This window comes from Pan troglodytes, chromosome 12, assembly GCF_028858775.2.
Source record: "Pan troglodytes isolate AG18354 chromosome 12, NHGRI_mPanTro3-v2.0_pri, whole genome shotgun sequence".
NCBI lineage: Eukaryota > Metazoa > Chordata > Mammalia > Primates > Hominidae > Pan > Pan troglodytes.
This window is the reverse complement of record NC_072410.2, coordinates 49,796,181-49,806,991: the sequence shown is the minus strand read 5'-3', so window position 1 is coordinate 49,806,991 and position 10,811 is coordinate 49,796,181. Positions and strand designations below refer to the sequence as shown.

General features: G+C 56.7%; 1 protein-coding gene across 27 annotated transcripts in view; it reads right to left on the bottom strand.

The window, feature by feature from the left end:
* Window positions 1-1,439: 1,439 nt before the first annotated feature.
* Window positions 1,440-10,811, bottom strand: part of SFXN5 (sideroflexin 5) — a 129,485-nt gene continuing 120,113 nt past the window's right edge. For 23 of the 27 annotated variants that reach the window (XR_010149103.1, XR_010149105.1, XR_010149100.1 and 20 more), the window contains one exon: window positions 1,440-4,523. Coding sequence is in view for 19 of the 27 variants with exons in the window: in XM_016948770.4 (XP_016804259.1) it covers window positions 4,446-4,523 (78 nt within the window). In the remaining 8 variants the exon portion in view is untranslated. The remainder of the gene's footprint in view (window positions 4,524-10,811) is intronic. The other 4 variants (XR_010149104.1, XR_010149101.1, XR_010149099.1 and 1 more) reach the window with 3 other exon arrangements.

Below are 10,811 nucleotides of genomic sequence, written 5' to 3'. Positions count from 1 at the left end.
TGCTCGGAGAGACTCTTGGTTCTGCAGGGAGGGTGGGCGTGCAGGGGTGAGGCCTTGTTGGAAGTGGCTGAGGCATTCCTGTTTTGGGAGCTAATTGGTGGCAGAGGGATGGCCGAGATGGCAGAAGCTGCAGCAGCTTTAGGGGACTGAGGGAGCTATGAAAATGAGGCTAGGCCCCTGGGGCATCAGGAAGGGTCACTCATCGTGGCCTCCATCCCCTCACATTCTGACTCTCCTTCTAACCGTGGCCTGAGTGAGAGAAGGGAGGTCCGATGGGCCAGGCGGGAGGGGATGGGGGCAGGGGAGGCCACATTCCTGGAGTGTTAATGATCTCTGGGCTGGGCAGGAGCTGAGCCCCCAAACCAGCTAAAAACAACAAACAGCTCCCAGGAGGGATTTGTGTCTGTCCTGAGAGTCAAGGATTTCCGCCCGGATGGAGGCTGTGGCCTGTGGAGCTCTTAGCAAAGAAATTCCCCAGAGACCAGAAGCCTCCTGGCCCAGAGGCATCACTTTGCAAACAGCTCCCTCCCCTGTCCCTTTCTCTCCTCTCTCTCTAGTGGGGAAGGTCCCAGCACCCAGGAGGGGAGGCAGGCCCTCCCCCACACACCTGGGAGCGGGGAGAGGAGACTGGGTGCATTCCTCCTCCAGCTTTCCATCCTTACAACAGTCCAGCCAAGTGATGCTGTTCGTGGCATTTTATAGATAAGGTCACCAAGGCTCAGTTAGAGTAGGTGTCAATAAATGTCTGACCAAATTGATGGGTGAATAGAGGAAGCATCTGGCTAGAAGCCCCAGTCATGCTGGGCCAAGCTGCGGCTGGAACTGGGGTCTGTCTGACCCCAGCCAGGATGGCTTTCCACCTCCCTGCCCGCTTCTCTGCAGGGCTGGACTTGGGAACTCTGGGGGCTGCCTGGAAGAGGAGGAACCATTGCTATCAGGAGATGCCCAAGTCCTAGCCCCAAGGGATAGTGGAGGAGTTAAGAAGAGGCAGAGATCTCAGGGCTGGTACCATGCACACTGCAGCCATGAAGCACCTTTCCACTTGGCTCAAACCTTCCCTCCCTAGGAGGCCGCTCCTGGCCCCAGGTGGTCCAGAAATGACCCCCTCCGGCCTCCCAGCCTCATGGATATAAACAGTATGGGAATCTACCAAAAGTCTTACTCACGTTCCTTGAGGGCGGGCTCCTTAGTGAGCGCTCAATAACAGCTCTGTAAGGGGAGTCCTGCAGAATTTCACTGCCCTGTGTCCTCACATGGTCTCCATCCTTTCCTCTCCCCTTCCCTCTGGGCCTCCCAGCTGGCCCGATCCAGCCTGGAACCTAGGTCTGCACCTTCCCTGGAGGTATTCCCACAAAATCCTCAGGCAGTCCTTCCCTTTTCCCACTGGGTTCCATACGCCACTCCCCTTCCCACCCACAATTCACAAAACCACACCCTGATGCTTTAAATCCCGTATTTATTGCCCAAAGCTCATTAGTATTACATAAATCACATAGATTGAGAAATTTTCTGAGGTTAAAAAGACACTGCAAAGGCCCCTGGGAGTGGCTGAGGCTTGCGTGCGGGGGCCTCACTCTCACTGGGCCAGGCTTGAAGACCACCCTGGGTCTGTCGACCACCCTGGGTCTGTCCACCAGCCTTTTTCCTCCTCTAGGCTCCTGCCCTTCTCCCAGGCCAGAGGCCAGAACACCAAAGAAGTCGGCTCATAACCAGGTGAAAGGGGTCCGTCGGCCAGCTTGACTCCACGGCCAGCTTGACATCTTGGTCCCTGCACCCTCACACTGCTGTCTGGAAATGGAAGAAGGGCATCCCCAAGCCTGAGGGAATGTTTGAAGTGACCAGAGGAGGGCCAGGCAGGGACACCAGGGATGCAGAACCATTGCAGGCGTGGGTTGTGTTCTGGCACAGCTGGCCAGCCCCGCCCTGACTGTGTGTCCAGGCTTAGCCTCCACCCCAGGCATGAACCAATCTGCCCCTCAGGCCTCCCCTCCTCTGGCCTCAGCAGAGTGGGGCATGGGTGCTGGGTGAAGGTTTCCCCTCACAGGTCTTTCCAAAGCCAGACCAGGGCCTAGTGGCATAGCCCACTGTCCCTCCGTCACCCTCACCCTAGGCTATCTGGATCCTTTGCCACTGCACCGCCACAGGAGCAGACCCCTCGGCTCACCTGAAGCTGCATTTGGGAGCATGACGGAAATCATCTGGGAGACAAAGCAAATGAGTTATGAGATGCTGAGGCCACAGACTGGGCCAGGGCACCAGGCCTCTGGCAGGGGGAGGGCGGGAAGGGGTGGGTAGGCAGTTTTGGTCCCAAGATAAAGTGCACAAGAATAAGACCTTATGATAGGTAGGAGCAGGGTAAGCTTGAAGTGAGCTTTTCAAAAGACGACCCAGACATGCCAGCACCTAGTTCAGGCCTAGAGACCAGCACAGCGCAGCAGTCACTGGCATATTCACATTATGGTGGGATTGGCTCAAAAAGGCCTGCCCCTCCAACACCATGGCACCCCCACACTCCCGCTGTTTTGTCCTCCAGGCTTGTCTAACCCTTCTCCCCCTCCTCACGGGCAGCAGGTGGGCTGCTCCTCAGGAGAGTGGCAGGCCCCTCAGGGCAATGTGCTGCAGAGCCAGCTGGTGGGCACCAGCGGCTGGCAGAGAGGCAACGGCCATGCCCATGGAAGACCCACCTCAGCACACTTCCCCTGCCCTAAGATGCCACCCTGCAGCGGCCTCTTCCTACACATGAATGTTCACCTCTGGCCTAAGTCTCCCCTGAGGTGGAGACCCCGGGGGAGGGAGGCCTGGGGCTGCAGGTGGAGGCTTCCATTCTAGGTGGGGTCAGGAGGGGGCTGCACTGAGGCTGGTGCTTCCCCCTGGTTTGGGCCTTTCAGATGAGGGGTCACCCTGCTCACACCCACCCCGGGCTCTGCTTCCCTTTGTACAGCTTGCTCGTCCTTCCTGGTCTGCAAATGGGAAGGAGATGGGAGCCAGCAGCAAGGGGCCTCTGAGGCTGCCAGAGTGAGAAGCGACACATGGGTATGGCCCCACCATCAGGCCCAGGCATCTATGTTACCTCCTCCTCCAGAACTGTAAAGTGTTTGGCAAAGGTCAACTGCTCCTGGGATATGGAGTCACATACAGAAGGCAAGGCCTTCTGCTGAGGCCAACTGCAGGTCCAAAGGGGCCTGCCCCCTTCCCAGTCCAGAGTCCACACTGGGGACATGCCCAGGATGACCAGCATCTGAGCAGGACAAGCAAAGACGAGGTCTTGCTGGAGGAGCCAGTGGGAACCCCTTGATCCAGTCTTCTGGTTTCAGACAGGGAGTGGAGGCTGAGAGAAGGGAATGAATTTGTCTGACATCTCACTGCCATTTAGTGCCAGAGCCAGGGCCCACTGCTCCTAGGTTGATGCTGCTTCTCTGATAGTTGTCTAAGGAGCTGGCCTAGGCATTCTCAGGCATGAGACCTTCCTGCTTAGAAAGGGATGGGATGGGGCAGGCAGCCTTGGTGGCTGGAGAAGCTCCGCAGAAGGCAGCCAGCCCAGTCTAGCCCCACTCTCAGCCCCAGAACCCAGCATCCAGCCTGGGGCCTGGAAGGAGGATCTTCCTGAAGAGGCCAAGTGCAGGTCCATGGTTCCTGCCAAGCACCATTCCTTCTCGGGGTTTCCTGCCTGGAGCTGGGGTCACTTCAGGGGCCCTGAATCAGTTAGAGCTCCACGAAGGGGGACCCTAGCTCCAGGGTCACTGGACTTCACTCAGAGGGACTGGTTCTGCAGCTCTGGAATGGATGTGGGCTGGCTACATTCAGAGCCAGCTGCCCACAGAATCTTGCAGAGGCCTCCAGTGCTCCCTGATTCCCTGGGCCACTTCCTGAGGACCCTAGTCATGGCTAGTTCATCCTGTGGGGTGCAGACCACCTTCTTTCCCCTCCCCATGCCAGCCCAGGGAGCCATCTGGGCTGGCCATTGTAATATCCTAAATTTACCAGCCTGGCCACCAAACCAGCCCAACTCCAGGCCTAATCTGGCTCGCCTCCACCTGTCCTCCTGCCACTTCTGGTCAGCTGAAACTAAGGCTCAGATTTGATTCTGATAAAAAATAAAAATAAAAAAGGAACCAAAGTATAAAAGGATTCTACTTCTACCCCATGGGCACTCTACAATTTTTCAGCTTCACACATAATTGTGCTGAGTGGAGTTTTGACAACCCCACATAAGGCCCAGAAATGCACTTGATTATTTTTTTGTACGAAATGTGTTAGAACTCCTCTTGCCTATGTTAAAATGTGAATGGGTCAGTCTCCCTCCACTGTAGGTTGAGCACTCTCCCAGGGGGCCCAGGACTGCTGGGGTTGGCGTGCTGCTCCCTGCAGGTGCAGCCGTGAGTCTACGGCCCTGCCCCTCAGCTCCCCGGCTGCACAGTGCTCCGTCCCCAGGCCGCTGACCACACTCACAACCCCTTGTTGTACACCACTGTCCGGCTGCTCGTGGCCTGGGCTATCTCCGGCTCTAATTGGGATGTTTCAATCTGTGGAGAGAGAACAGAGAGGAAAAGTGGGGGAGTGGGAAGGGGCAAATAGTAGGGCTGGGAGCTGCAGTGAGGACCACCCTGGGCCCCAGAGCTCTGCCCCCTGCACCCCCGTGTCCACCCCAGCCAGGGCTCACATGCCCTACCTAGTGACACATCTTCCTTCTCCACCGCCCTCCCACCACGGGGCTCACAGCATCCCTTCCAGCCCAGACCAGGTCTCTTTCTTCTGATGGTGTGTCCACGTGGGTGGACATCCTACACACTGGCCTCTGAGTTCTGCATCTCCCTCACCCCCAAGAACCATGTCCACCGCACTGCAGACCCACCACAGCCCTGCCCAGGGCCATTCCCTGGACCTGATGACCACCCAGGGCTGCTCCACCTCAACTCCTTCCATCCAAACCCCACCCTCCTGGGCTCCTCAGTCGCCTGTCCTTCCAGCACCCCACTCACTCCTGCTTCTCTGTTTCCAGTCCCCTAGACCTAAGCGCCCACACTCCACACTCCCACCACTCAGTCTTTACATCTTCCCCTGCAGTCTGGACTCCAGGGGCCATCCCTTCAGCTACTCCCTAGCCCAAGGGTCCCTCCCACGCTGCTGGCAGAAGCCCTGCTTCGGAGAACCCCGCCATGCACCCCACTCCTACTTGAACCTGACCATGTAATGGAGACCCTCAAAATTCCCTGTCCTTGACTTTGGCTGGACCCCCAACCACTGCAGACAACCACCCCACCCCTGCCCCCATAGCCAGGTCAGCTCCCTCGCCCACTCTCCAGAGGCCACTGGACACCTGCTCTGCTCTCCTCTCCTTGGCCACCCACCCCCTGCTCCCACGCATCCTGGGCAGGTGACACTTCCTCTTATTTAGGGAAAAAGCTGAAGGTGTCAGAGGCGAACCCCTCAGCTTCCCATCATCAAACCCGCTGCCTTCCGTGTCCATGCACGGCTTTCCACCTGCCCTCCTCCCACCCCACAGCTGCCATCCCTCCCCTCGCAGGACAGGACCCCACCTGGCTCCACCTCCCCTGCCCACTCCGGGGCCCCCTCCTGGGTCATCCTCCCTCTCTCCCACCTTTGCCTGTTAGTGTTCCACACGCAGGAACCTTCTCTGATGACACCTCCCCTTCATCCCAACGCAGGCCCAGCTACTACCTGGTCTCTCTCCTCCCCAGCAGCCACGTTTCTTTAAAAAACTTGGTCTACACTGGCTGTGTCCACCTCCTTCCCTCCCACTGACTTTTCAACCCACAGTAAATCTGGCTTCTGTTCTCACCACACTCCAGAAAAATCTTTCTCTCCAAGGTCACTGCCACCCCCCACTTCACGACACCCACTGCATGCTCCTCGGGGTCCTTGGGGCTTGGTCTGGCTGGGCCCTCTTCTCTGCACATGCCCTGGGTTACCCCCACACAAGATTTCTGCAGCCTTGTTTCTCCCTGGAGCCTCAGGTTCACAGCCGCCTGCCTGCCAAACTTTGCTGTGGATGTCTCACAGGCGCCTGAACTCAACCCACCTGAAATGGAACTGAACCTGCCCTCTCCCCTGGCCCCACTCAGCTCTCCATCTCGGAAATGACGCCGCCATCCAGTGGTGCTCTGCCCAAAGACTCTGGAGCCTCTTTGCGTCCTCTCCCCGTCCCTCCCCACAAGGTCTCATCCAGCCCAGTCCGTCCCCAACCACAGCCAGTGCCGGCCTTCTAAACTGCAAGTCTTCCCATGCCTCTCTTCACTGTGAAATGGCTCCATGGCACCCTGATCCTCAGGGATCAAGTCAGACTCCCGCGCCACCCTGCTCCTTGGACTGGAGACACAGGGCACATGGACTGATTTTGGTTCCTCGCACACCCTGGGCTCTGTCCCCACTCCAGTCTTTGCCTGAGTTGTCCAGAGACACCCCGTCCTACTTCCATTCCTGCCCCTACTCTGCTCTCCCGTCTTCAGCTCATCATCTTTCGTGTCTCAGCTTTAGACACCTTCTCTCCCCCACGCTGGGCGTGGCCACCTCTGTGGCCCCCATAGCTCCCTGAACTTCTCATATCCCACCTCTCCACATTAGATCACAAGCTCCCTGAGGCAGCGGACGTGCGGATCTGGCTCGCCCCTGTGTCCTCAAAGCCTAGCACAATGCTGGTCCACAGTAGGTGCTCCCTCAGTGTGGAATACATGGGCAGAAAGAAAAGAGCACTGGAATAGAATAGGCACTGGAAGACGGGGTTCCCCTGGAGACACCACATCAGCCCCGATGTCGGGCTTTATCTCCAGGGACTGAGCCCGTGGGGATGCCTGAGCCCCTAGCTAGAGGGGGGCAGGTGAGAAAGACACTACTGCAGTGAGAAGGTCCCCGCCGGACATTTGCCCTGGACAGAGTCAAGGAGGCACCAGGCCTCTTGCAACTTAGGTTGGTTGAACTTGGTTCTAGACACCCGCCATATGTCAAGATGTGGCAACCCTGGGAAGTGGGCAGAAGGCGGTACAGGCCAGCCTGGCCTTCGGAGAGCTCTGTCATGTCTGGGCTGTGCACATTGGAGTCCCCATAAGAGGGAGTGTAGTGAGGACTAGAGCTGGTGGGCACAGTGGGAGAAGAGAGGACCCTTCCTCTGTAGTCGCTGGTACCCCATTACCCAAGTCTGGTCACCCGAGAGGGCCAAACAGAGGAGAGCCAGGCTGAGGGCCCAGGCCTCTTCGCCACCCCCTCTTCTCAAACCACCTTCTCCCACCCCACCCCTGCCACCCCCAGTCCCCTCCACCCTGCCGGCTCCCCTCGTCCCCACGCTGCCACTGACACAATGCACAGCGCCCACGCTTAAAAATCTAAATGCTTTTGAAAATGTTTAACCTAGTTAGACAAATTAGCAAAAATTTGTGCAAAACAATTTAGGTATTTAAAATATTCAATGTTTTTAAAAAACTGGAAAACTGTTCTTAGCTTTCAGCTGCAAAAACCAACAAAATATAACATCCCAGCAATCTTACCATGAGGTGTAACATAACCCTTCGGGAAAGCTGTTAAACAGCTACTGAGGCATCCTGGGAAATAGCACTTCATTTATTCAAATGCACATATGTCAGGCTTTTGCACCATATGTCATTCCAAGCTATTTACAGTAATAATTAAATCTTAATCAACGTTTAACCTCTGTAAAATGTTTGAAGAATCCTAATCACCCTTCAGACTGCACTAATGAAGGAGAAATATATAAACATAAAAGGAAAATGATGCATAGATATCACGCTGGAAAGAACAGTAATTGCAAAATTGTATTTCTTTTAAATATAATCAGTAAATGATGTAAAGTAAGCCAAGGAGTATTTTAAGTTAAGACATCTTGGATGTCAGAGGTGTGAGCAGCTAATTTTGTTCTGCTACCCATAACAGATGTAGCATATTTTATTTTAGTGCCATTATTAGCAACTTCCCATGCCGGCTTTCACTGAAGCACTGAGGCCCACATTAAAATCAGAGAGGCTGCTCAGCACCACCATGCAGGACCACGGCCCAGGGCCACGGCCCACTGTGCCCACTCCCTAGAGCATGCTGGCCCGGGGGAGACCGAGGCCTCCTCCTCCTGGCACCCCGTCTCCCATGGGCTCCCCGCCACACACAGGGCAGCAGGTAGGAGCAGGGGGAGATGCAGGCAGTGGGAAGGCTCCTGGGGGAGGTGGCTGAGGGATCAGGAGCAGGGGCCCCAGGACAGAGCTGACATCCTAGGCTTCCTCTCTCAAGTCAATCCACCCTCCTGTCAGCAGATGTTGATGGTCACCAACTCCAGACACCCAGGCTGGGCACACAGAGGGGGACAAGACCAACTCATGCCCTCTAGAAGCTTAAAGTCTAGAGAGGAGTTGGCTGGTGAATGCAGATGGAGTCCAGAGAGACAAGCAGAGTGCCACGGCAACTGGGGAGGGGTTGGGAGTTCCAATGTATTGATAAGGGAACAAGGAATGAAGACTTCTCAGAGGTGGTGAGCCAGGAAGAGAATGGAGGATTTTGATCAGAAAGGGCAGGCCAAGCTTGCTGGGTGAAGAAAAAAATATTAGCTGGCTAGCATGGCCTGTTTCTGGGAGGCGGGGCAATGTTGGACTTGGAAATGTGGCAGGAAATGGAGGTGTGGCTGGGACAGGCAGAATCTTGTAGGCTACATGAAGGTGTCAGCATTTTACCTGAGGGCAATAGGGAGCCACAGAAGGACTTTGAGCAGGAGTGGACCATAACCCAGCCTCTGTTTTTATTTTTTTCTTGGGATAGGATCTCGCTCTGTCACCCAGGCTGGAGTGCAGTAGTGTGACTGCAGCTCACTGCAGCCTCAAACTCTTGCCTCAGCCTCCTGAGTAGCTAGGACTACAGGCACATGCCACCATGCCTGGCTAATTTTTAAATTATTTTAAAAATTTTTACAGAGACAGGGTCTCGCTATGTTGTCCAGGCTGATCTTGAATTCTTGGCCTCAAGTGATCCTCCACCTTCCAAAGTGTTGGGATTACAGGCATGAGCCACCGTGCCTGGCCTTAGACTGTCTTAGAAAGGTCTCTCTTGGGATGGTGGGTGTGGAGGATGGACTGGAGGAGTAAGGAGGGGGTGGGGAGGCCTCCTGGGGAGCATCTGTGGGAATCAGAGAAGTGCCAGGTCCTGCCCTATGATGCTGCCAGTGGGGGCAGACAGGAGGAGCCTTTCTGAAGATGAAATCCACAGGAGTTGATGACCAATTCCACGTGGGGGTGAGAGGGAGGTGTTGAGGATGACTGTGCGTTGGATGACTCCTAATTCTAGCTCAGGAGCTGGGGTGGCTGGTGACGCCATTCTCGGAGGGAATATGGGAGGGGATGGGCCAGGGTTGGGGGTGGTAGGCTCAGGGTGGCCACATTGAGTCTGGGGTGCCAGTGAGTTCCCCAGGTGGACAGGCCTGGGAGGCAGATGGGTCCAGGGCTCTGGAGCTCTGGGCAGGAGAAAGCGCCCGGGATGTGTGAGCATAGCCAGATCCTTCAGAGTGGAGGAGCTCGCCCAGGGAAGCAGATGGAGGGGTGGGTGCCAAGGCCTGGGGAACAGGCACATTTGAAGGGCAAGCGGAGGGAACAAGCCTGTGATGGTGGCCTTGGGGGACCAGCCCGAGGAGCGGACGTAATGACAGAGGGTGCCACAAACACTGAGCAGCCATGAGCGTCAGAGAGAGTTTTCTGAGAGTTGTCCCAGTGAGGGCTGAGAGGCTTTGGTCTTGGCAACTGGATTTCAGTGACTGCCTGGGGTCCACATTGTCCGACCCCCACCTCATGCTGATCCTGGTTCATAGCCTCTCACTCTATCCCAGGCCAACTTAACTGGTCATTTGTTAGGACCCCTCCAGCTCTCTGGCCATGGCCAGGTGTTGGGTCAGTGGCCACCATCTCTAGGTCTCATGGGTATTGGGACCACTGGGGTACTCCCTGCTGGGCTTGGCTAGGGGAGGCTGGGGCAGGAACCCCTGAGTTGCCTGCTCACCTATATGTGATGTTTCCTCCCCTGTCCACCAAAAACTAAGCGTCTCCCTTGAAGACCACCTCTCTGAGGTAAGTGTGGGGCCAAGTTTTCTCCAAGGGAACCACATCCAGGGCCTTGCCTGGCAGTGGCCTCTGGACCCATGGATAAGTGAAAGTGACTCAGGTTTGAGCAAAGGCAATAGAGCATCTCTTCCTGCTGCCCAACCAACTCCACCCCGCAGAAGGCCAGAGCCCCAGGGCAGTGGGTCGAGGGGCAGGGACTTGGCTGTGACCACAAACTGGCTCTGAGGGGCCTTCTCTGGGGATAAGGGGATGAGGAGAGAGGACAAGGAGTGGCCATAGGGAGAAGGGGTGGCCCAGGCCCAGGCCCAGGCAGCCAGCTCGGGGCGGGCTGGAATCCGTGGGCCCGTCATCTCTTCCATCTGGTAGGCTCCTCCCCGGGCACCCAAGAGCCAGTCAACAGGGGCTCCCGAGGGAGGGGGTGTCTGGGATGGAAAGCCAAAGCCCTGGAGGGCAGGGGCTGCAGGGACCATGGAGCACTGGCTGATGGTCGCCCCCGCCACAGAAGTGGGCTGCCAGGATCACCCTGCCCTGCCATGAAGGAAGCAGTGCCGCCCTGCTAGCGCTCCCTGACTCCCAGGCAGAACCTGCACACCAGCTCCCAGCCAGCCTCCTCGGGATCTGCCCCTCTCCGTATCAGAGTGCCACCCCATCCTCCCAACCCCGCTCAGACCTTGCTGCCCCTCCAGGAGATATCCCCAGACATGGAGCATCCTATCCAGCGTCTCCCCAGCCTCCCGGGCACCCTAAGGC